This window comes from Microtus oregoni, unplaced genomic scaffold (genome assembly GCF_018167655.1).
Source record: "Microtus oregoni isolate MIOR12 unplaced genomic scaffold, Mior012 000018F_ref0000195, whole genome shotgun sequence".
Lineage (NCBI taxonomy): Eukaryota > Metazoa > Chordata > Mammalia > Rodentia > Cricetidae > Microtus > Microtus oregoni.
The window spans coordinates 23,565,797-23,593,165 of NW_024543077.1; the positions used below are offsets into that span (position 1 = coordinate 23,565,797).

General features: G+C 41.1%; 1 protein-coding gene across 2 annotated transcripts in view; it reads right to left on the reverse strand.

Moving 5' to 3' along the window:
• The window catches only part of LOC121459113 (myomesin-1), a 126,783-nt gene that overhangs the window by 98,784 nt on the left and 630 nt on the right, over positions 1–27,369 (reverse strand). For both annotated transcript variants that reach the window (XM_041668634.1, XM_041668633.1), the window contains exons 2-5: positions 22,556–22,896; positions 5,732–5,872; positions 4,218–4,467; positions 3,087–3,244 (exon numbers count right to left, since the gene is read on the reverse strand). In XM_041668634.1, the coding sequence (XP_041524568.1) occupies positions 3,087–3,244; positions 4,218–4,467; positions 5,732–5,872; positions 22,556–22,869 (863 nt within the window). In that variant the 5' untranslated portion in view covers positions 22,870–22,896. The remainder of the gene's footprint in view (positions 1–3,086; positions 3,245–4,217; positions 4,468–5,731; positions 5,873–22,555; positions 22,897–27,369) is intronic.

Consider the following 27,369-nt stretch of genomic DNA (forward strand, 5'->3'; position numbering starts at 1 on the left):
CTTTGGAAAAGACTCTGAGGGAATCAGACCCGGGACACATGCCTCAGCAAGGCATAGCGAGGACTTAGCTGCTATCCGGGAGGCAGCGTGACCGCACCGAGCCCTCACAAACGCATTTCCTTAACCCACCTCCTCCCATGTTTCCCTGCCATTCATACCCGGTGTGGGGACCATGAGGCTGCAGTCGGGCACCAGAGAGGCCAACGATGTGGTCACCAACAGCATTGGCTCTCACCTGGTGACGAGCTCCCTGCTCTGTGAGTACGAGGATGCCAGTGAAAAGTATTCCCCTTGCGTCCATGTTGTGACATAAATTAGAGTTCCAGCTGCTGCTTCTTAGAAAAGACACCATGTCCAAGAGGAGACACGAATCCATAAGGAACCTGTTCGCGGAGGTCTGTTCACCTGGCGGTGAAGTGGGCCTACATTCCAGGGATCTCCTCTGAGAGAACCTTAAGATTACTAGTCTTGTATTTGTTTTCGTAGAAGCTCCTTGCTCCACAAACCTGAATTTGTCCCCGTTGTCACCACAGCCAGCTGTCACTATGTGCTCACTGATTCCAAACATTTCTCCTCACCCAGGGGCGACTCTCAGTCTCAGGATAGTGGAAGGCACCTTCCCCACTGAGCCATCTTGCCAGCCCTCTCAGAAACAGAGCCCTTTCTTAGCTGCTCTCCGGTTCTTTTGTTTTGACTTGTATGTCTCACTGAGCATGAAAGGGGTACTTTCTCTGCAATTTCTGGCTTTTCTCTCCTGGAAGAACTGGCATAAAGAATGAGTCTTGGGAAACAGTGCCCTCCTTCGAGTAAAAAGGAAGTCACCTTCCCAAACGCAGAAGGGAAGAGAGCAGGAGGCTACCACAGAAAGGGGCTACTCTCCCCGAAATAAAGATTTCAAAGCCACAAGTACAAGATTTGTGGTCAATGTGCTGTGACTGAGCTCTGTTGGTGGGGAAAACTGAAAACAGACAATACGATTATTTTTCAAATTTAGCTTGACAAGAACCATTACCTTAGTAGTCTTATGCTCTCTGTGCAGAGCTTTAATCTCTTTGTTTGTTAATTATTCCTTTTCCAGGCCAATGAAGTGCACCTAAGGAGTTTAATCTCCAAAACTGAGCCGTGCCTCTGGGAAACCCCACTGCTGGTTTAAAAACACCACCAGGAACATGGCCCAGCTTATGTTCCAGATGCTGCAGTTTACAAAGCAATGCTTAAGAAATTAATATTTTTCTCCTAGACATTCCTTTGTATAATTTTAAAGTTCATCTTTAGTGTTTAAAAATAAAAAGAGCTGAGTAAGGCAGTACACTCCTGCAGTCCCTGTGTTTGGGAGTCTGAGTGGGTAGGGTCACAAGTTCAAGGCTGGCCTTATCTCAAACAAACAAACAAACAAACAAAAACAGGTAATAAAAAATTTAAATTAAAAGCAAAAAAGAGCTACAAAAATATTCAATGAACTCTTCTATTTGATTAAGGACTCTATTTAGTCAACATTAATATATTTAAATTTCTGACAGAAGGATTTTTTACTTATCAAATAGTATTTGTGAGAACTAAGCATTCATTTATCTTCATGGATTTCCATGGGAATGTTTGGATTTTCTTTCTCCTTTGGTAAGTGATACTTGAGGGGGAGGGATCTAATTCCGGGAATCACACACACAAGGCAGGTGCTCTACCAATGGAGTTCATCTCTCGTCCAGTAGTTAGACATTTTTTGTTGTTTATTTGTAGTTATGTTGGTGTATGTTTTGGATTGGTTTTTGAACAGGGTCTCATTATGTACTCCAGGCTGGTCTTGAACTTGCAATCCTCTTTTTGAGAATCTTAGAGCTCACTATATATACCATGCTGGCTCAAACTCATGAGGATCCTCATGTTTTTTTTCTGAGAGTTGGGATTAAAGGTGTGTGTGTGACATCACATACAGCTATAATTTTTAATTACATCTATCTATCTATCTATCTATCTATCTATCTATGTAATCTATCATCTATTATCTATGTATCTATCTTATCTCTATCTATCTATCTATGTTTTTTCTTTCTATCTTGTGTGTGCAAGAGAGAGAGCATGAATGAATGAATATATGTACAGGCATGTTGTGAAAGTTGGTTCTCTCCTTCCATCACTGTGGGTCTTAGAGCTTGAACATAGGTCATCAGGCTCGGTGGCTAGTACGTTACATGCCAAACCATTTTGCTGGCTCGGTGTTTGTTATTTGTTTGTTGATTTTTAAAGAGATTTATTATTGATTCCTTTAAAGGTTGAATGGTACAACTTTATAGTCATAAGTAAGTGTGAGGCAATAGAAATCGATTTTTAATTTACTTTTATATTTCAAAATTTATAAGTTAAATTTTTAGAAATTCATTTTTGTTGAAATATTATGTGTTTTGTGGCATTTCTCATCTTTGTTTATTATAAGCTATTTGCCATAGTAAAATTTATAGTCATTTTTGGCATTTTACAATTGCTGCTTTTGTTTTTGATTTTGAGGCAGAAGGGGTAGAGATGAAGTTCTCTGAGTTTTAGTTTTCTATGTATAGATACATATTTGCATATGCACGTGAAGGCTAGGTCAACATCAGCTGTCTTTGTCATCATTCTCCACCGTACTTTTGAGACAAGGTCTTTCACTGAACCCGAGCGTCATGATCTGTCTAACTAGGTAATCAGCAAGCTCCAGGTCTCTTCCCATCTCCACCCTAGCACCCAGCCTCCTCCATGGGTGCAGGAACCCAAACCCAGATCCTCATGTCAGCACAGCAAGCTCCAGAGCTCTTTCCGTCTCCACCCATCAGCACCCAGCCTCCTCCATGGGTGCAGGAACCCAAACCCAGATACTCATGTCAGCACAGCAAGCTCCTTACCAATGGAGCCATCGCTCCTGCCTTTACGATTATAAAGTTATTAAAATGTATAATCTCTGTGCAAGATCATTTATTCTTCCCATTCATAAAACATGTACAAACTTACAGGTGTCTTTGCTGACTCCTGTGTACTGCTAGTTCAGGGTGTTTTCTCTGGATGTAAACTTAACTTGGTTATCAATTCTATCAGCTTCCACAAAGAAAACATACCATGTGACACGGGGTTCCGGCCAGCCTGCCACAGAGCAGTGCAATTTCACATTCTCTTTCTCCCAAACTGTGTGGGAACGAGGTTTAATGATAAACTCAGGAGCATGTAGTAGATGGTCTTCATTTAACTTTCCGCGATATGCTTGGGTGTCTTCTAACTGAAAGAGTAAACAAGTAACAGCCACATGTTTACAAAATACTGCCAAATTAAAGTTACTTCTGGTGCTAAGATAGCAAGTAGAAGCCAAAATGTTACTTTCCCTTTGTTTTGTTTGAGGTAGATTTTTATGTAGTCCAGACTGGCTTCTAACTTACTTTATAGCCAAGGATAACTTTAAACTTCTGATCTTCCTGATTCTATATCTCAAGTGTAAGGATTACAGAATGGCATTGCCCTTGTACCCTACTCTATGGGTTGGTGAGGTTTGAACCTGTGACTCTATGCATCGCATTGTACCCTACTCTATGGGTTGGTGAGGATTGAACCTGTGACTCTATGCATCGCCCTTGTACCCTACTCTATGGGTTGGTGGGGATTGAACCTGTGACTCTATGCATCGCATTGTACCCCACTTTATGGATTGGTGGGGATTGAACCTGTGACTCTATGCATCGCCATTGTACCCTACTTTATGGATTGGTGGGGATTGAACCTGTGACTCTATGCATCGCATTGTACCCTACTCTATGGGTTGGTGAGGATTGAACCTGTGACTCTATGCATTACACAAGCAATATAAACTTACTGCATTCTCAGACCTAATTTTTACATTTTGCTCCTTATTTTACACTCAGGTAAAATCATTTCCTTCCTGGTTTTAAAAATGAGTTTGGTTTTCTAAACCCTAGGATTTAGCAACACCCCTATGATATGACCCTAAAGTGGCTTCAGAAACTTATTTAATATCTTTCAAATCTGAATTTCCATGAAGTTTAAAATTCCAAAGTTTGCCTTTATATGACCTATGCATTTTGACATCTTCTCTCCTTGTTTCTGTTAGCTTTGTTTCCCTGTAACCCACGTGGTTCTGCCCTTGAAAGAACCCAGTGTGGACTACACACGCACACGCTCACACACAACTTCTTAAACACATTTCCACTCTTCTGAACATTGACATTAGCTCGCCTTACTGTTTTCCTCAGTGACAGCTCTTCTGCTTTTTCTCGAATTGCAACACTCCTCGACTTCTTTTCAAATGTTTCCTCTCGTTGAAGGGTGGACGTGGCTTGCTTGGATATTTTGGACTGCTTAGAGGCTGTGGACTTTTTGGAGGCTATGAGTTCTTCCTCGCTTGCAAGAAGAGTCCTCTGAGCTATGTAAGCAGCAGCTTCTTTGATTCTTTCTTCTTCTGTGTCTCTAATTCCACCAATGTGCACTTGGCTGAAACAACAGAGCAGAAGGTAGAAACAGTGTGGTAACCACAAGCTTGCTTGATTTTTCTGGGCTCGGGCACTATCCCTACCCTTAGAAAATCTGCCATTAAAAAGCCCTGGTGTGGAGCTGGAGAGATGGCTCAACAGGGCACGTGCAGAGGACCCTGGTTCAGTTCCCAGCCCATAACCCTCTGTTGCTCCTGTCCCTAGAGCTCTGATGCTCTCTTCTGACCTCCATGAGCAATGCATGAAGGTGGTATACTTATATACATGCAAGAAAAATATTCAACACATAAACCAAAAAATACATCTTTAAAAATATCCTGCTAAATCAGAGTCTAACTCTTTATTATAGAAGCAAGCACCTTCCTTTACCACTAAGAATGACAAGGGCAGTGATTCCTAGTATGGTTCTGGAGCCTTCCACATACAATATCTCATTCCACCCAAATAAAACCCCACAAGGTAGATGCTATCACTCCTATTTTAGATAGATAGTAACAAGACTAAGGAAGATGAATAAACAGCCCAGGAGTTCCCCTAGGCAACTGAGTGTGTTTAAATATGATCCAGTTTACAAGAAAAGATAAAGCTATGCTTTTTCCAGAAAAGATGACAATAGACAATGGAAGAGATCAGTTGTCCGTGGCCTGACATGTGATGTGTGAACTCTGCTCTAGTGCACAGCCCAGAGCTGCCCAGACATGTAACATGTTCTATGTCACATAAGACTCTGGTGGACAGTGGGTTTCTTTAGTCCCACAACACTTTACAGTTTGGGTTTTTTAACATACATATTTTTTAAAAATTATTTCCATCATATTCTAATTTTGTGAAGTAACAGGCTTCTTATTGACATTCTATACATTTTGATCATATTCGTTCCTCTGGTGCCGTTTCTTACCCTCCTCCCTTTGCCCTTCCAAATCTTTACTTACCCTGCTCACGTTACACTTTATAGTTTAGAATCTTTCTTTTTACTGTCCATAGATTGACTATAAATAGTATTTAATCACTCACATCTAAAACTCTATCCCATGTCAACTGACCATATAAAGTATGATGTCCTAATCATTCCTTTGTCGTGTATCCAATGTATGACAGAAATGTCTGAGAATGAAATCCCTTTACTTCAATGAGCCCTCTTCTCAGTGGGTTCCAAGCGTCCCAAGCCCTTTTTTAAAGCAATAAATAGCGAGTCCTCAATAATTGCTAGCTACTATTGACTCCTTACTTATAATAATTACACACCAAAGGGAAAGCACACTCACCGTCCAGAGTAAATAGGCACCATGTAGTTGCCTGGCAGGTTTTCTGTCTCCTCTCCAGGCAGAAGGTTCCGCTTGGCTCTCTTTGGCTGGGGGCTCAACTTGGCTGAATAATCTTCTAATAGCAAGCTGGAATCTGTAAGTCTGAAATAAGATCCTAACATTAGCCAGAACACAAAGGGCACTGAAGATATTCAAGGGTTGACAAAGCACGGGGTGAGGGGGCCTAACTTAGGGGGCTTTTCCTAGACTCTTAGGTCTCTAATATTATTATCTTTTCCCTTTAGAAATGAATTCGAGTTAGAAAGATTACAGAGATGTAAATGTACTCTAGACAGATACTAAGAAAAAAGAGTGGTTTCATGGCTTTTTCCCTCTAAAATTTCAAGGGAAAAAGAGGAAGATGTTGGTATTTTCAAGTAGCTTTTGTGGATAAAGTAGTGTTTGAAATGTAGGCAATCTATATAAAGGTTTTTCTCCCTCCCTCCCTCCCTCCCTCCCTCCCTCCCTCCCTCCCTTCCTTTTTGCAGAATTGGGACACAAACCCCAGGCCTTGTAGACAAGCATATAAATGGTTTTGATGCATTTTGTATTCAAGTCCTCTTAGAATATAATGGGAAATGTACAGTTCTTCAAACAGGGATCCTGGGCTACTCTGACGCAGAGCCCTGGGTTCTCACTGTGAGACCCTTTCATACTTAACTGCAGGCATATTCCAGCAGTTGAGGAAACCCTGAACTCATCAAACAAGTTTTCATTACATGGACATTTGATGTTGGGTATGATAAAGAATCCTTGGGCCAGTTCTATTTGACTATGCGCACTGCGGCAAATGTGTGTAAGGAGGTAGTTCATGTTTGAACAGTGAAAAACTTCACTGGAGAGGTGGGAAACAGTAGAAACCATAAAAATTAACAAAACAAAAAATTAGTGGCTGAGTTTAATAACGTATATTTTTAATGCAGATAGTTTCATGAACTCGAGTGCATACTCCCAGGAGGCAATGTATAAGCTGAAGACTGAAACTTCCCTGGTTTCTATGCTGAGGATGTCAACCACAGGAGACTGTGTGGGAACTCTCTGTACTTAACGTTTTCCTGTAGACTTGAACTATTCTAAAATAAAGTAATATTATTAAAGGCCCTAGTCTACAGAATTCTTGAAAGGAAAGAGAAGCCTGTGAGTGGTATCTCTTGGGAAATATCAAGCTTCCCAGTTAAAATTAGTCAAGCCTTGGCTACTGCCTAATGTTTAAAAAACCCTTGGAGATGCTGGTTAGAGGGCTGTGCCATTAAGAGCACTTATTGCTCTTGCAGAAGACTGGGGTTCAGTTCTCAAAAATGGCTCACCATCATCTGCAACTCCAGTTCAGAAAATCCAGTGCCTTCTGGCATCTGCGGGCACCTGCATGCATGCAGTGCATATAGACTTATGCAGGTGTGTGCACACATGTGTGCACATACATACACATACACGAGATAAATAATCTTTTTTAACATGTAGAAAAGCAAAGAGAATTACCTATATCAAAAGCAGAACCATGGACCAAACATACACACAGTATAAAATGGGTAATGAAAGAAAGTAAATAGTACTGTACAAAACAATAAGGGTCAAAGATTTACAGAGGGCACAGAGGTCCAGTTTCTGAGCAGACATTAAGCACACGTGCATGAATGAGTGTCTGTATCTTGTTTATTAAGACTGTGTTGCGTGTGCAGGCTGGGCTACTGCCATTGATGCTCTGGTGTGGTCACATGGAAGTGGCACACTCTGCTACCCAGAGTAACAGCTAGCTCATTTCTATGGAACAGCACTGAAGATAAAGGTTAGAACCTTGACGTGGAGCTTGTGGATTGCTTACCAATTGGAAGCCAGGCTGAAATTTGTCCCTGGCTAACTGTTCCAGCAAAAGGCCTGCATTTTATACCCCAGGTCACAAAGTACAGCCTGTGCTTACACAGGTCTAAGTTTAAAGTGGTATTTGCCTCCACTTCTCTACTCCATTACTATACAAAATAAACCACGAGATCAAGAGGACTGCTTCCTTTATTATTTTGAGAAAGTGGAATTTTCTCATTATTCTTCTATTTTTACTCTTATTATTTTTGTTTCTACAATCAAATTTTTGCAAACTTGTTTTTCAATGTTGTATTCTAGTAGAAGTTATAATATTCCATTATTTTTGTTTGCTCCTTTTTTTCTGTAAGACAAATATTTTAAACAATGAACTTATTAATAGGACATACCACATATGAGATTGTCCCATTCTCACAGGTAAATCAGAGCAGCTGAGTTTTTTTTTTGATTGTTTTTATTGAGCTCTACATTTTTCTTTGTCCCCCCCCCCCGCCTCTCCCCTCCCCTTCAACCCTCCCTCAAGGTCCCCATTCTCCCAGTTTACTCAGGAGATCTTGTCTCTTTCTACTTCCCATGTAGATTAGATCCATGTATGTCTCTCTTAGGGTCCTCATTGTGCCACAACGAGCTAAGTTATTGTTTCTTACAGAGTGTGTGAAGTAGATGTCAAATTACCATCTAAACAGATGACTTAGTAATGTCAAGTTATTTACTGATGGATTGACTATGATAGTTCAGGTCAGGCTGGCCCAGGATCATGGTGGCTCTCCTACTTCTTCCTCCCAAATGCTGAGATTACAGATGTGTGCAGCTATGTCCAGCTTCCAACTTATTTACTGAAGTTAGAAAACAAAATTAAATTAGGAACACAATGTTTTGAAGAACCATGTAATAATCTGTGTAATTATTTGAATAGAATAGCAGTCTATTTTGTTGTGATTCATGAAACCAAAGTCTAATGTTTTATACTACAAATCCTAGAAGAGTTTAGTAAAGTATGTAGACTTTAAACTTCTTTGACTCTAAAACCTAAATACGAGTTTATTCATTTCTTGTGATTTTAGTTGTATATAAATTTTGGCAATAACCCTTCTCTAATACCTCAGTTTCTGAGTAAAGCTGACATACATAGTGCTGTGTAGGTATTTTACCTATTAAAATTGTGTTGGTTATTCTTTATGTACTAACTTTGATCATGAAATTTCCTGGGTTCTTGAATCTTAGTTGATCAAAAAATCATATTAAATGTGTGCCCATGCATCTGTCTGTGGCTATATCTAGGTTCATCTTTTTTGCACTTCGCTATTATTATGTCATTTTCTCTGTTAATAGGTCTACATTTGATAGATTTTAAATAAATCTCCTGCTATGTATATTATCACATCTATGGCCGGTGATACCATGGAGAAGGAATGGAATCAAAGGCCAGAAGCCACTCTCTGGAAATCTTCTAGGAATCCAAAAATAGGCTGACCTCTGAATCTAATTAAAATACTGAACAGATAAAAGTGTAGGCTTCACACCAGGTGTGCTGGCACACACCTGTAATCCTGGCAGTTGTAGTCTTCACACCAGGTGTGCTAACACTCAAACCTGTAATTCTAGCAGGTGGGAAACAGAGGCAGGAGGATTAGCACAGGTTTGAGGTCTACATAGCACACTTTGGGATGCAAAGGCTACAGACTGAGACTCTGTCTCAACAAACAAAAGTATGTTCTCTCAGTTGGACCACGACAGGATAACACTTAGCAGAAAAAGTATTTACAGAACTCTAGAGCTATATAGTATCTCAGGGACACTTATTTAATAGGTTCTTCTCATGGGGGTAGAATCCAAGGCCTAGAGTCATGCTTCCATGTTCATACAGCAAGCTGGTGTTTGAATTGGGGTTTGTACCCAAGCTGTCTTGATTTGCAGGTTAGTATCATTTCTACTACACCACTGGTCTCCCACAGTTGTTACAGTATACTTAATCAAGTATTTATTGATTGATTAATCTATTAATCAAATAAATCAAATTATTAGTTAATTGAAATATTAATTCAGAAATACTTGTTTACTCATAAATTCTCATATTCACAACTATACAGTCTAACTTGATGAATTATTATGGAAAATTAAAAGACAAAATTCAGTTTGAAAGATAAAAAGAAGGGCTGGAGAGATGGCTCAGCGGTTTAGAGCACTCTGCTCTTCCGAAGGTCCTGAGTTCAATTCACAGCAACCACATGGTGGCTCACAACCATCTGTAATGAGATCTGGTGCCCTCTTCTGGCCTGTAGGCATACATGCAGGAAGAACACTGTATAGATAATAAATAAATAAACCTTTTAAAAAAAAGGAAGATAAAAAGAAGAGGTATACCTCTCCCTATACCTTCCCAACTTATGGACTCCCCACTGTGGAGACCACAGTACCTAGAATGAGTCTGATGTTGATGTTCTGTTACTGAATCGTAGCTTGGGGTTATAAAATCAGCACAGGTCAGATAAAAAGTAAAATAATTATTCAACTTAAATTAAAATGTAGTTACTTAAAATTATGTTTGTACCCATCACATGACCTGTGTGAATTGTTCTGGTTTCCTGAAACAGATAGGGATGGGAATGATCAAGGAACTGCTTTCTGAAAACACTCTGTCAAGCATTACAGAATAGTGGTGCATTGTGGGCCTGTTTTGTGGCCTTTGCCTTAAACTCAGTGTCAACCATCCTTCTGTGCTCAGGGCGACATTGCATTGCTGGCTTCTCTGTTGTCTTTCCTACTGAAGAGTGATCTTAATTACTTTTCAATCCTCAGCACTAGGTAGCTACATTTGACATCCAAAATATGCTGATTGACTGATGTGGAATCAAGATTCCAGTTCCTGTAATCATATGGTACTGTATGTCTTAACAGCTGAAGAGCTATTAAAAATGAGCAATGCAGGCACCTGGGAGATGCTCAGTTGATAAAGTATTCGCTGCGACAGTACGAGGACCTGCGTTTAATCCTCAAAACCCATGTTAAAAAAGCTAAGTGCGATGATGTGTATTTCTCATTCCAGTCCTGTGGTGGCAGACAGGAGATCCCTAAGCTCACTGGCCAGTCAGCCTAAACTAATTGGCAAGCTCCTGACCAATGAGACACTCTTTCCCCCAAAGAACCAAGATGGAGAGCACCTGAGAGCAACACTGGAGACCGACCTCTAGCCTCAACTCACATCTACATCTGTGCACTTGTGCCCCCTCGCACACACACACACACACACAAACAAACACACACACACCACTGCAGAAGCAGGATTCCCACTACCGAGGTTAGTTGTTCATCTATCCCTCTAGTCAAAAGGCAAGGATAAAACATAACATATCAAGACTCAGCTCTGAAGTCCAAGGAATACATTAAATGGAGAAGTGGTTCTTCATTTAAGAAATGAATCTCTTTTTAAAAGTTGTATACAGTTATTTGTTGTGTTATACGGAAGTTAGAGTCCACTTGTGGGAAGACTGAAACAGGAGGATCACAGGTTTAAGGCCTGCCTGCATAACTTAGTGACCCTGTCTCAAATAAAAGAAGGCTAGAAGAAAGATATACCATGGAGACAGGTTTGCCCAGAATAAAATGAAACTTTAAATACTGTGATATCTAAATGTATATACTATCATAAGTAGACTAAAATAAATACAAGAGAAAGGGTAACGTAACAAAAATTCAAGCAGAAACAATGAAACAGGAAACAGAACAGAAACAGGTAATGTCAGTGAAGATGCCCCCAAAGAAAACTTTGAAAAAAATGTTAGTAGCTTAATCATGAAAAGAAAGAAATAAGTTATTAAAACCAAGAATGAAAGTGGACACATTATAGCCAGGCCTACAAAACCAAGAGACTCCTAGGAAAGTAGTGTAGACGCTTCCAGGTCAACTCACCAGACTACTAAGACATAATGGAATCATTCCTGTGAAGACCAAAATGATTAAAACTATCTCAAGAAGAAATGTAAAACTATAAATGACCAAAGCCAAGAAATTAAACAAATAATCTAAAATATTCTCACAAGGAAAATTAGACAGCTAGGTGGTTTATATTTATAGATCCTATCAAATATTTAAAGAAGAAATGGTAATGATTACTTTCATATTTTTAAAAAATGTGTTAAAATAGCACTGTTCAGTGTCCTGTAAGGTCAGTATTTTCTGATCAAGACATCAAGATAAATTAACATAGTGAAAATGGCAATCTTACCAAAAGCAATCTACAGATTCAATGCAATGCCCATCAAAATCCCATCAAAATCTTCACAGACCTCCACAGAACGATACTCAACTTCATATGGAAAGGCAAAAAATCCAGGATAGCCAAAACTATCCTGTACAAATAAAAGAACTTCTGGAGGTATCACAATCCCTGACTTCAAACTCTACTACAGAGTTACAGTACTGAAAACAGCCTGGTATTGCCATAAAAACAGACAGAAGAACAAAGACCCAAGATATCAGTTCACACACCTAGGAACATCTGATTTTTGACAAAGAAGCAAAAAATATCAAATGGAAAAAAGAAAGTATATTTAAAAAATGGTGCTGGCATAACTGGATATCAACATGTAGAAGATTGAAAATAGATCCATATCTATCACCATGCACAAAACTCAAGTGCAAATGGATCAAAGATTTCAACATAAAACCAACCACATTAAACATCATAGAAGAGAAAGTGGGAAGTACACTTGAATACATTGGCACAGGAGACTACTTCCTAAATATAACCCCAGTAGCACAGACACTGAGAGCAACAATTAATAAATAAGACCTCCTGAAACTAATAAGCTTCTGTAAAGCAAAGGACACAGTCAACAAGACAAAATGGCAGCCTACAGAACGGGAAAAGATCTTCACCAACCCCACATCAGACAGAGTACTAATCTTCAAAATATACAAAGAACTCAAGTAATTGGTCAACAAAAAAAAAAATAATCCAATTTAAAAAAAAAAAATGGGATACAGACCTGAGCAGATAACTCTCAACAGAAGAATCTAAAAGGACTGAAATACACTTAAGGAAATGTTCAACAACTTTAGCCATCAGAGAAATGCAAATCAAAACAACTCTGAGATTTCATCTTAAACCTGTAACAATGACCAAGATCAAAACTACTGATGACAGGGCTGGAGAGATGGCTCAGAGGTTAAGAACACTGGCTGTTCTTCCAGAGGTCCTGAGTTCAATTCCCAGCAACCACATGGTGGCTCAAAACCATCTGTACTGAGATCTGGCGCCCTCCTCTGGCATGCGGGCATACATCGAGGCAGAATGTTGTATACATAATAAATAAATAAATCTTTAAAAAAATACTGATGACAACTTATGCTAGAAAGGATGTGGGGTAAAGGGAACACTCCTCCATTGCTCGTGGGAGTGCAAACTGGTACAGCTGCTTTGGAAATCAGTAAGGTGATTTCTCAGAAAATTAGGGAACAATCTACCTTAAGACCCAGCAATGCCGCTGTTGGGTATATACCCAAAGGATGCTCAATCGTGCCACAAGGACATGTGCTCTAGCAGCATTGTTTGTCATAGCCAAATCCCAGAAACAACCTAAATGCTCCTCAACCAAAGAATGAAGTACTACAAAGAATGGAGTACTACACAGCAGAAAAAATTAATGACATCTTAAAATTTGCATGCAAACGGATGGATCTAGAAAAAAAAACACATGTTGAACGAGGTAATCCAGACCCAGAAAGATGAATATCATATGTACTCACTTATAAGTGGCTTTTAGACATAAAGCAAAGAGAAACCAGCCTACAATTCACAATCCAAGAAAACCTAGACAACAAAGAGGACCTTAAGAGAGGCATACATGGATCTAATCTACATGGGAAGTAGAAAAAGACAAGATCTCCTGAGTAAATTGGGAGCATGGGGACTATAGGAGAGGGTAGAAGGGGAGGAGAGAGGAATGGAGGAGTGCAGAGAAAAATGTATAACTCAATCAAAACAATTTAAAAAATACATCAAGATATGGCTACAGCCTAGTATTTTTATGAACATAGATGTACAAATAAATTCACGAAGCATTAAAAAACTGCATCTGGGGCTGGAGAGACAGTGCAATGGTTAAGGGTACTAGGTACTGGGTACCCCAACATGGTGGCTCATGACCATCTGTAATTCCAGTACCAGGGGATCCAACACGCTCTTCTGGTTTCCTTGGGTACCAAGCATGCACTTGGTATACATACAGAGAAGCAGTCACACACACACACACACACACACACACACACACACACACACAAATAATAATAATTTTTAAAAATTAATCTAGTAAGTGCCAGTCATGGTGGCACATGCCTGCAATCCCAGATCCCAAGAGGCAGAGGCAGGAGGATCTCTATGACTTCAAAGTTTAGTCTAGTTAGCTCCAGGTCAGACAAGGTTACATAGTGATCCCATGTATTAAAAAAACAAACAAACAAACCAAAGGGATGTTTGTTTCAACCTCCAGTCCTTAAAATCTAGGTATAATAGGATATAAAACCAAGTGAAGTGAAGTGAACCCCGTCATTCAAGGTTGATTTACTTCAACAGAATAAAAACAAAACTCACATTATCATCTAATATATGTGTAAAAAGAAGAGGATTGGACAAAATTTGGTGTTCATGCATGTTAAAAAAGAATCTCTCAGCAGGAGCTGGAGATATGGTTCAGTAGTTAACACTTGTCCCTGCGAGGACCAAGGATCAGGTCCCAGCAAACACATGGCAGCTAATAACTATCTTTAACTCCTTTTTCAGGGGTGATTTGTCCTCCATGGGCTCCTGCATGCACAAGGTACACATGCATATACTCAAGCACGCATAACGAAAAATGTAAATATTATTTAAAATCTCTCAACAAAATGGAACAAGAAAGGAACTTCCTCACCCTAATGAAAATGTTTGGTTCTATCTATATGAAAAGTCTATAGCTAATATACTTAATGCTTCTTTCCTTGTCCTTTTTCTTGGGTTCCAAGGATTAAACTCAGTTTCGTGGGCTGGCTTTGCAACAGTAAACACCTTAACCTTCGAGCATTTCACTGGTTTCCTAACAGTTCTGCTGTGGGAAGATGCTCTTGTACCCTGTAAAGATTTGTCACTTGTATTGCTTTAATAATATGCTGATTGGCCAGTAGCCAGGCAGGAAGTACAGGTGGGGCAACCACACTAGGAGAATTCTGGGAAGAGGAGATGCTCTATTTGCAGTTACCACCCAAACACAGAGGAAGCAAGATGAGAATGCAAGAACAGTTGCGGGACCTGCAAGGACAGAAACTTCTACCTACACAGTTCTTTTGTTGTAGTTGAGTTTTGTGTATGTGGGAAGGGGTGTTGTTGTTTGTTTGGGTTGGGTTTTGGGTTTGTTTGTTTGTGGGTTTTTTTTTTCTCTGTGTAGCCCTGGCTGTCCTGGAATTCACTCTGTAGGCCTGGTTGTTCTGGAACTCCAAGAGATCCACCAGCCTCTGCCTCCCACGTGTTGGGACTAAAGGCATGTGCCACTACACTCAGCCTGGCCCATTTTAAAGCAAGAATGGGAGAGCTTGCTCCTTGTATTCTAGGCAGACAACAATGGAATCAAGAGATGCCTTTAGTTGAATTTTCCTGTCCTTGTACAAGTTACACTGACACACCCCAGCTCACAATATAGATGGTCCTGTGGTTGACTAGAGAGTGCATCACTTCCTCATTCCCAGAGAATGCTGGGGAAAGGTCAAACCTGTTGAAACAGTTCCCGCAGGCTTCCCCACTGCCTGGTCAGCAGGAAGATGCTGACAGACTTAACTTTTCACCCCAGGCGTGGGGATCGAACTCAAGTCAGCAGGTTTGGTGAAAGAACCTTTACCCACTGAGCCATACTGCCAACCGTCTTCTGGAACCAAAGCAAAGATGTCCTATTATTTCCTGCTTAGTTGGAGATCAAAGGGAAGTGGAAGATCAGGAAAGTCCAAGTTACAGAATCCGGGCGTGAGATGTGGCTCAGGCTGTGAAGTGTGTGCCGTGAAAACATGGGGATGTGAGGTAGATCCCAGCACTCATGGAGAGAGCTGAACGTTGTGACCATGTGGACCATGATTTCAGCACTGGAGGACTTGCCATCCCATTAATCCAGCTGACCTCTCAAGATCCTGGGTCAGTGAGAGTGCTTGTCTCAAAACTGTGGGAAGAGACAGAGGAGGGCACCAGACACTGGCCTCCGGCCTCCATGCGTGCGTGCACACACAATGCATGAAAACGCACACACAGAGCCCTTGCATCCCCCCTTTGATAACTATTGTTGATACCGTTGTCACACAAAACATCAATTTTGCCATTCTGACAGGGTTGGTACTGTCTTTAGGGTCTTTTTTTCTCAATGTAACCATGAGCTAAAGGATTGGTAACATAGCCAGTCACCAATCTGTACCACAGCCATACTGACTCCAAGCAAACCACCTTGACTCCAAGCAAGACTGACTGAGGTCAGCCAAGCCTTGAGCACATTTAAATCTCTGTACTTTCCACTTTAACACTGGACATCTAACTACAAAGTAGAGGGTAAAAATAGACCTAGCCTAGTGTTTACATACACTGCAGAGGAACCCAATTCCAATGCAGGGGCCTTTATCAATGACACTGTTCACAATCAGAAGACATAGCTCATTTAGCAGGAAAACTCCTTTCCTTTTGAATAAACTTAAAAACAACCTGAAGAAACTATAAAGATCTAAGCCTGCATCTGTTACTCATAGTTCTAAAAATGAAATATTGAAATGCCTCCAAGGTTATGTTAGGTTTCTTTCTCTTTTACATTCAGGATATGAAGGGGGAAGGATGGCACTGGTATTTTCCCTCCCCATATGCACTATTTCTAGCTCATCTTGTCCCCACCAAGAATCTTGAACTCTATCTTCTTTGAACATAGCAAGCCATTAATAAACACTAACCTACACACACAGAAGGAACAGGTGGTGTGACACATGATTATAGTTTAGTTCCTGTGTAAAGTTTGTCTAAGGCTCCATAGCAGGGTTCCCTCACGCTCTCCAAAAATCCAGTTCAATTACTAATGTTTGAGATGATGTATCAAATTATGAATAAATAAGGATACTGCATAGCATCTAAATAAACCATGTAAAATTAAAGTGGTCTGAGCATAAGTTTGCAGTGGAGCTAAAGAAATAAAATCATTTGAAAATATAAATGTAGAACATTCTATCAATTCTTCCAGGTTGGGAAAATGAAATAAATACATAAGAATATAGCTCATAACTTCATGATCATAAAAACAGCATCTTCTGCAGACCCGGAGCAGACGATCCAGGAGGACGGAGATTTAACATCTAATCCTTTCACTGCAAGGCAGCTGCTCTCCTAAATGTGGTCCTTGAGCATCGCTGTGGAACATTCCTCCGGAGAACAAGTTGATGCTGGCACATACACATGTGGTGTTAATTCCTCCCAACTTTCCTTTGGGAGGTGATTCGTTTGAAATAAGTGCTACAAGAAATAGATCCTCCTCAGCGACAATATTTCCATTTCTGCAGCCAACATGAGCTCCTTCTGAGTATCCCAAGGCAGAGTATGACCTATGAAAGTGAGATGGCAAAAGGATCCTGTTCCACTCCACGTGGAATTTCAGAGTGCTGCCATCGTGCATTCCAGGTAGACCCTGGCAGACTCTGCTGTTACTGAACCTGCCGGACGCTCCCTCGAGGTCACTGTAACTGACAACATGAAGCTGTAGAACAGGAACTTAGGAATTTCTGCCCTCTCCATACCGACTCACACAAGCCGCTGCGTTATTTCCCCAGTAACCTTTGTATGCCCTGAGAGAGACACTTTTTCCAGTCGCCTTGATATATATTTTATATTTAAATTTTGGAAGCCTGAATATATTCCATGTATTACGAAAAATGCCACCTAAGCCTTGGAGAAGTGCATTAGAGGCAGCAGGTGGTTAGAAGCCATACAGCCCAGAAATGTCTACATTTTAAAAGTGAGTAATGTTTTCTATAGACTATAAATAGACTTACTTAAAACTTTGTATATCTTGCATGTCTTTTTTTTAGTTCCCATAAAATGTTTTATTAAGAGTAGTAAAATACATCCTGGTCTACAGAGAGAGTTCCAGGACAGGCTCCAAAGCTACAGAGAAACCCTGTCTCGAAAAACCAGAGAAAGAGAGAGAAGTAAAATAGCCAGGTAGTGGTGGCGTATGTCTTTAATCCTAGCACTTGGGAGGCAGGTGGATCTCTGTGAGTTTGAGGCCAGCCTGGGCCACAAAGCAAGTTCCAGGACTGCCTGGGCTGTTACACAGAGAAACCCCGTCTCAAACAAAACAAAACAAAACAAGAGTTGTAAAATAAAAATTGTCTCAGACTGAGGAAACACACATCTACCCAACACAGTGGGCTAGATGAGCAAACACAGCTAAGTCAACTGCAAAAACACGGGATTTGCCCCAGAGAAGCTTCCATGGTACAATGTCACGACACCCCCCTTCTCTGAGGGACTGCAGACTCACTGTAACACTTCTGCTTCAGTGATCACTGAGTTTGCGGTCTGGAACACTGAGATCCGCTGAAGGTTCTGCTGAGGGTGGAGGAATCGCAGAATGGGTAGCAGAGGAAGGGAATTATAAACACCAGCTAAGGCCATGTGACAAGCTGCAGAACCAAAGATTAAAATTGACAGGAGTGTTTCTGTCATGTTTTGATAAGAAAGTATTTGTACATATATTTGTGTTTTCTTTCCTCAATTTCTTTACTTTTTTTATTAAGAATTTTTAATACCATATTTTTTCATTATACATAGCTATCCCTGTTCCCACTCCCTCCCCTCCTCTCAGCCTCCTCAATTTTTTTTTTTTATCATGTAATGGTAATGGCATAAAAAACAATGGAATCGAATTGAAGACCTGCCCGGATATTAATTCACACACCTATGAACACCTGATTTTTGACAAAGAAACAAAAAAGATACAATGGAAAAAAGAAAGCATTTTCAACAAATGGTGCTGGCATAACTGGATGTCAACCTATAGAAGAATGAAAATAGATCCATAGCTGTTGCCACGCACAAAACTCAAGTCCAAATGGATTAAAGACCTCAATATAAATCCGACCACACTGAACCTGATAGATGAGAAAGTGGGAAGTAACCTTCAATGCATGGGCACAGGAGACTATTTCCTATGTATAACCCCAGTAGCACAGACAATAAGAGCATCAATAAATAAATGGGATCTCCTGAAACTGAGAAGCTTCTGTAAATCAAAGGACACAGTCAATAAGACAAAAAGGTAGTCTACTGAATGGGAAAAAAATCTTCACCAACTCCACATCAGACAAAGGACTGATCTCCAAAATATATAAAGAACTCAAGAAATTAGACATTAAAATTCTGAATAATCCAATTAAAAAGTGGTGTACTGAACTAAACAGAGAATTCTCATCAGAAGAATTTCAAATGGCCAAAAGATACTTAAGGACATGTTTCACATCCTTAGCTATCAGGGAAATGCAAATCAAAACAACTTTGAGATGCCATCTTACACCTGTCAGAAGGGCTAAGATCAAAAACATTATTGATAGCTTATGCTGGAGAGGATGTGAAGCAAGGGGAACACTCATCCATTGCTAGTGGGAATCCAAACTTGTGCAACCACTTTGGAAATCAGTGTTGCGGCTTCTCAGAAAACTGGGAATCAACTACCTCAGGATCCAGCAATACCTCTCTTGGGAATATATCCAAAAGATGCTCAATCATATGACAAGAGCATTTGTTTAACTATGTTCACAGCAGCATTATTTGTAATAGCCAGAACCTGGAAACAACCTAGATGCCCCTCGACTGAAGAATGGATAAAGAAAGTGTGGCACGTTTACACATTAGAGTTCCACTCAGCAGTAAAAAACAATAACATCTTGAATTTTGCATGCAAGTGGATGAAATTACATCATCCTGAGTGAGGTAACCCAGCCCCCCCCAAATGAATATGGTATGTACTCACTCATAAGTGGATACTAGTCATAAACAAAGGGTAGCGAGCCTATAGCTCGGGATCCTAGAGAAACTAAGCAATAAGGTAAACCCAAAGAAAAGCATATATAGACCCACCTGGAAATTGGAATCAGACAAAAATTTGGGACGGGGCGGGGAATATGGGGGGAGAGAAGGGGGTTGAGGAGAACTTGAGGGAATAGGATAGCAGAGATGGAGGAAGGACAGATATGAGAGCGAGGAAAGAGATACCTTGATTGAGGGAGCCATCATGGAGTTAGCAAGAATCCCGGTTCTAGAAAAATGCCCAAGAACCCACAGGGATAACCCCAGCTGAGACCCTAAGCAATAGAGGAGAGGGTATCTGAACTGACCTTACACTTGTAGTCAGACTGATGATTATCTTAAATATCACCATAGAACCTTCATCCAACAAACAGATGGGAACAGAGGCAATCACCCACATTGGAGCATTGGACTGAGCTCCCAAGATCCAGTTGAAGAGTAGAAAGAATGAGAGTATGAGCAAGTAATTCAAGACCATGAGGGGGTCATCCACTGAGACAGTTTGCTTGAGCTAATGGGAGCTCACCAACTCCAACTGGACTAGGAGTGAATGAGCATGGGAACAACCAAGCCCCCCTGAAGAGGGTTAACAGCTGGGGCAGACTGAGGGGCCATTGATAGTGACACTGGGATGTGTCTCTATTCCATATACCAGTTTCTTGGGATCCTATTCTCTTTGAATGTAAACCTTGCTCAACCTAGATGTAGTAGGGAGGGCCTGGGGCTTTCCACAGGGCAGGGTGCATGGCCCTCTCTTAGGAATGGAGGGGGTAGGGTGGGAGGGTCTGTGGAGGGAGAGGGAGGGGACTAAGAGGAGGGGAGGGAGTGAAAATTTGGATTGGTATTTTTTTAAGTAATAAAAAAAGAATTTTCAATACTACATTTTTTCAATATACATAGCTATCCCTGTTCCCACTCCCTCCCCTCCCCCTGGCCTCCTCAATTTTTTTTATCATGCAATGTAACATGATGCATAAGTATAATATCAATATGAGAAAATTAGTGGTTATCATATTTAGGTTTGAGATACTAAAAGAATATCCCTCAAGGAACAATGTCACCAATTCTAAAATTTTTCAAAAATTTATAATGCATATGCAGTTGTTCAAGGGATAGTTATATCATGTTAGGCATAATCAATACCTGGTTAAATATACAATGCATTTGCAATTGTATATGGAATAGTTATATCATGCTAGGTATAATTATGACCTAGCTATTGTTTTCATGTTAAAATTAAGCATGACATAAGGAGATATGATTGTGTGTCAAGTTGACAAGGGGTGGATTGTGATGACTATCCTTGATTGTCAACTTGACCAAATCTAGAATTAACTAAAACCCAAAAGTTTAGATACACCTGGGAAGGGTTTTTTCTCAATTAAAATCATTTGAAATGGTAAGAGGCACTTTTAATCCAGACCTTTTGAGGTTAGAAGATACATCTTTAATCTAGGCCATACTTTCTACTGGCAGCCTATATAAAGAAAGTGGAAGAAGGCTTGCTCTCTTTGCTTGCTTGCGCTCACTCTCACTGGCAAGTCTATACTTGCATTAAAGGCTACTTTTTCAGTATTTGGGCATATTCTGAAGACCAGACAAGACATCCAGCCTTGTGGACTGAACAACTACTGGATTCTTGGACGTTCCATTGGTAGACAGCCATTGTTGGACTAGCTGGACCACAACCTGTAAGCCATTCTAATAAATCCCATACGTATCTGTCTGTGTGTATAATATTACACATATTATATATATATATATATATCTTACACATTATATATATATATATATATATATATATATATATATATATATATATATACCTTCATTCTACCAATTAATTCTGCTCCTCTGGGGAGCCCTGACTAATACTAATTTCTGGTACTGATGAGAATGGACTACCTGGGGCTGGAGAGCTAGATTAACAGTCAAGCGCACTACTCCTCTTCAGAGGATTCAGGTTCCATTCCCAGCTCTCACACTGTGTGTCTCATACCACCACATAAAACTCCCATTCCAGGGGCTCTGGCACCCTCTTCTGGTCTCTGTGGGCACCTACATGCAAGTGGTACACATAAACTCGTGCCATCACACACACATACACTGAAATAAATTGGTATCTCTTAAAAGAAGGAAAGGTCCCACTCTCACCTGGAAGACCTCAGTCAGGAAAGCAGCCTTAACTCCCACTCCAGACAAAGAGATCCAAATGGGAACTTTCTAATATAACCATTCATATTTATACTAACTTTACTGTTTTCAAAGAAGCAAGAGTCAGGGTTTGTGTCACAGAGCAGACCTTCACCTGCGATTTACTCTTCCTAGCATCCCACGTGACCTTCTGTTTGGGGGTAGAGTCTCCTCGCTGTGTGTGGTCAGTGATCTAATTTGACCCAACGCATGCTTGTTCCTATCGTTCTCATGCTCACCCAGTGAAGGCCGGGCTTCTGTATAGAATATTCCAGATCGAGAAAATACTTGTTGCTTGAATAATAACTTGGGACTTGGAGCACTGGTTTTCCGATTTTGAAAAATTACAATGCATCTCTGCTGTAGATTAGCTCCCTGGCGCCTGTGAATTTTATATTCTGTACTGGCTTTTAATCTAAGCCGAAACACTGTGAGCACCAAGAGACCTGCTGAGTATCAAAATGTTTCCTGGCCCTGTGGCTGCCAGAGTAACCAAAACTTCCTTGCTTCTAGAAATACCACTGCAGTGGATGGCTCAAGCGAGACTCTCCAGTGAGACTCAAAACTCCGTGAATTTCAAACAGACAGTAAAGGGGAAAGGTAAGACACAGTGCTGGGGTCTCCCTCCACACCTGGAATAACACGGTCGCCATATTTAAGGCAGAGCATGTGCCCGAGGTTGGAGGCTGCTCCTGACTTACCCGTGGGAATAGCCATAATCATAAGCCGAGGCTGTTTTCCGGCTGACGTCAGTCCCTCGAGAGAACTGGGACGCTCCAAGACTGTAGGCCTGAGCAGCTTGCTGCTGGGAGGAGACTGCTGACGCTTGACTAAAAGCCTCCGACTCCTGGCGGTGTGCTGCGGAAGAGCGGCTGCTGTAGGCGGTGGAGCCATGCGTGTAGATGGCAGAGCGCTTCTTCTCCTGCTGGTAATGGCTCATGGTGGTGCGAAGGTCCTTGTTCCGGTAACTGAGGTCATAGTGCTGGTGGGACTTCTGATAGAAAGGCAAAGACATCGTGTGCCCTTGAGAGGAGGGAGCAACCTACAAGAGAACAGTTCTTGACTGAACAATCCCCAAGAACAATTCATCTCAGCCAGTGTAGAAAAAATGCAGATTGCAATGGTTCTGAGAAGTGAATAGGAAAGACTGTAAGTTCGCCTTAACCGGGCACTCACAAATCCTCTCCCTGCCATTATGTGTTCTTTTCTTGCTTGCTTAGGACAGTCAAACAAAGTTTCTTCTCTGACTACTGTGCTTTCTCTCAAACACTCTGTAGTGCCTATTTCTAATTTTCTTTTTTATTATTTTATTTATCTATTTTTAAATTTCATTTTACAGTCAACCACAGTTCTCTTCCCACCCCTTTTCCTGCCACCCCCCCCCCCTTACCTTCCCCCAGCTTCTTCCCCCATCCACTCCTCCCAGTGGGTAAAGGCCCCTATAGGGAGTCAAGGAAGTCTGGTACATTAAGTTGGGGCAGAACCAAGCCCACCACCCTCCCTGCATTAAGGCTGAGCATGGCATCCCACTATAGGGAATGGACTCCAATAAGATAGCTCATGCACCAGGGATAGATCCTGGTCCTACTGCCAAGGGTCCCTCAGATAGACCAAGCTTCACCACTACGTGCTCCAGATGAAACACCCACGCCAAAACACCAAGAAAGAGCAAATGTGTTGGCGAGCTAACAGTGGGGCTGCAGAAAGAGAGGAAGGGCAGATAGTACAGGCTCCTAAAGGAGATACAAAGGGTGTGACTTTTACTCAGAGAGCTAACACGCCAAAAGAAGTCTCTGAAGAAGCAAGCCCTTGCTCATGTCTGAAGAAAAGATTGTTGAAGAAAAGCCAAGAGATCAATTAGAGGGCTACACTGGGCTGAATTATACCCTTTCCCCAGACTGATGTGCTAAAGGGCCTCCAACCCTCAGAATGAGACTGCGTTTAAAAACTGGGTTCTTGGGCTGGAGAGATGGCTCAGAGGTTAAGAGCATTGCCTGCTCTTCCAAAGGTCCTGAGTTCAATTCCCAGCAACCACATGGTGGCTCACAACCATCTGTAATGAGGTGTGGTGCCCTCTTCTGGCCAGCAGGCATACACACAGACAGAATATTGTATACATAATAAATAAATATTAAAAAAAAAACTGGGTTCTTGGGGCTGGAGAGATGGCTCAGAGGTTAAGAGCATTGCCTGCTCTTCCAAAGGTCCTGAGTTCAATTCCCAGCAACCACATGGTGGCTCACAACCATCTGTAATGAGGTCTGGTGTCCTCTTCTTGCCTGCAGGCATACACACAGACAAAACATTGTATACATAATTAATAAATAAATATTTAAAAAAAAAAGAAAAACTGGGTTCTTAAGGGGAAAATTCAACTGAAATGAGAGCATCAGGAGGCCCTTAGCCACCAGGGTTGGTATCCCCAGAATAAAAGAAAATCAGGATGGTGTCTCAAATACTTGATAGGGTGACCACCATGTGAAGGACAGTGTCTGAACACATGATAAAGTGACCAACCATGTGGGTGGCAGTATCTAAACAATGATGGAGCAACCATCATGTGGAAGCACAGGAGAAGTGGTCCATCTACAAGCCATAGCAACCATCATGTGGAAGCACAGAAGTGGTCCATCTACAAGCCATAGCAACCATCACATGGAAGCACAGAAGTGGTCCATCTACAAGCCATAGCAACCATCACATGGAAGCACAGAAGTGGTCCATCTACAAGCCATAGCAACCATCACATGGAAGCACAGAAGTGGTCCAATCTACAAGCCATAGCAACCATCACATGGAAGCACAGAAGTGGTCCAATCTACAAGCCATAGCAACCATCACGTGGAAGCACAGAAGTGGTCCATCTACAAGCCATAGCAACCATCACATGGAAGCACAGAAGTGGTCCATCTACAAGCCATAGCAACCATCACGTGGAAGCACAGAAGTGGTCCATCTACAAGCCATAGCAACCATCACATGGAAGCACAGAAGTGGTCCATCTACAAGCCATAGCAACCATCACATGGAAGCACAGAAGTGGTCCATCTACAAGCCATAGCAACCATCATGTGGAAGCACAGAAGTGGTCCATCTACAAGCCTATCAGAAGCCTTACCATTGCTTTACCCTTATTCACATTGTCTGATGTTTTGCCTGTATGCTATGTTTGTACCCCATGTGTGTGCTGACACATGGTATAGAGAAGAGGGTGTCAGAGCCTTTGGGACTGAAGTTACAAAAGGCAGTGTGCTGCCATGTAGGTGTTGGGAATTGAACCTGGGTCCTCTAGATGAGTAGCCTTATCAAATCTAAGAACACTTGACCTTGGATTTCTAGACTCCAGAACTGTAAGGAAATACATTTCTGCAGGCTAGACCTCTTGTCCTTTACACTGGGCTCGTGGTTCGAAGGGACAGCCAGTGGCATTCACATGAAGGAAAAGGCAATGCTCCCAAGGTTTTTTATTCTCCTGACTAGGAGAGTGAAGTTACCATTATCTGAGATGGGGAAGGGAAGAAAGTATCATCTGGGATGGAAAAATCCAGAGGATGGTTGGAGATGTCCTACATTTAAGGTACCTGCTACACCCTCCAGCTGATGGTTTAAGTGGGAAGCCAAATGAAGAACACGGTCATAGTGTAGGATGGATATTAAATCTTAGAGCCAACTGCATGTAGGTGAAACTGAAAACAAAGATTGCTGGGTGGTGGCGCACACCTTTAATCCCCGCACTCTGGAGGCAGAGACAGGTGGATCTCTGCGAGTTGGAGGTCATCCTGGTCTCTGGAAGTTTCAGATCAGCTAAGACTGCACAGTGATATCCTTTCCGAGGTGAGAGAAGAAGATGAATATGAGTACAAACAGAAAAGCCCCAGAACTAAACCGGGGTCTGCGAATGTTTATGAATACAAGTTCTCCCAAATCTTATAAACACTTGGCAACTTTCAAACCAGAAAAAATACTTATTCCAAATAAAAATATGGACATTTCGATTCTTACTATATAAAGAAGAACGTCAGGCCTCAGTGTGGCAGCTGGCAGTGTGAACTCGGGCTGCTGGCAGTGTGAACTTGGGCTCCTGGGCAGCTGGCAGTGTGAACTTGGGCTGCTGGCAGTGTGAACTTGGGCAGCTGGCAGTGTGAACTCGGGCTGCTGGCAGTGTGAACTTGGGCTCCTGGGCAGCTGGCAGTGTGAACTTGGGCAGCTGGCAGTGTGAACTTGGGCTCCTGGGCAGCTGGCAGTGTGAACTTGGGCAGCTGGCAGTGTGAATGCCCGCTGGTCATTTAGCTTCAGGAGGGGAGGCTTCACATTGTATTTACTTTTCTATTTACACCGGTCCATCTATTAATTAACTAATTATGTGGGGTGCATTGTGTCACTGCATGTACACAGAGGGCAGAGGACAACTTGTTAGCATCTGCTCTTTCCTCCCTTCATGTGGGTTCCAGGGATGGAACTCACGTGCCTTTACTCACGGAGACCCCGCATTCACTTTTATAAATAATGCATCACCAAAGAAAGACTACCCGCCATGTGGGAAAATAGGGTATGTCATAATTTTATAGATATTTCCCCCTAAGTTTTAATGCATCATATTTTGAAATATTATTTTCAAAAATATGTAAGAAAAATATTTTCAAGTAAAGGTTTTTTTCAAACCTTATTTTACTTAAAAATCCTAAGTGGGGAGTGAGTCCTTTAAATTTTTGTCAAATTCAAAACTAAGTTTTATTTAAACTGCTTAAAAAGTCAAAGTGTACTCTCTAAAAAAGAAAATCCAGAAATATGCATCTTAGGTCCCATGGAAAATACCAGTCTACATGGCATTTCCTAAGAAGAAATAAAATAGCTACTAGCAAACAACACTTAAATAGATTGCTTTTCCTGTTATTAAATATACAGAATTGTACTTAATAGTTGCTAGATAATGTTTATAGTATAAAGCGTTTGGATACATTAATCTAGAATGGTATTAGTGTCGTGAAATGTTAGAGAAGTCTCTGTGGCAGTGCCACGAGTGACTTACAAATAACAAAGATCTTTCACTATATTATAATGCAATTATATTATGTTACATTGTAAACTAACACCACCACCAGATGATTCAAAATGCTATCATTTTCACAGAACATATTATTTAAATGTATTACCCTAATTCTATTTTCCAGTCTTTGTTATCTGACCCAAAGTACATTTATTTTATTAATATCTATTACTTAGTACATAGGGGTCATGTATTACCAGTAAACAGGGCTTGACTTTAAGTCACCAGGACTGACTGACCTTTGAAACCAAGGTATAAACCACCTCCTTTTCTTATGTGAGTCAGGTTTAGCCCAATACACAACAGCCAGAATTTGTTAAAAAGAAAGATGATTTTGTCATCTTCTGTGCCTCTGAAACCTACATTTTCTTCCTAAAAATAGTTTGGGAGCTGAGGAAGAAATACTAACTCTGTAATTGTAATCTTGCTGCAGGACTCTTAATGCTGGCAGCAGAGGCCAAAAGCTGA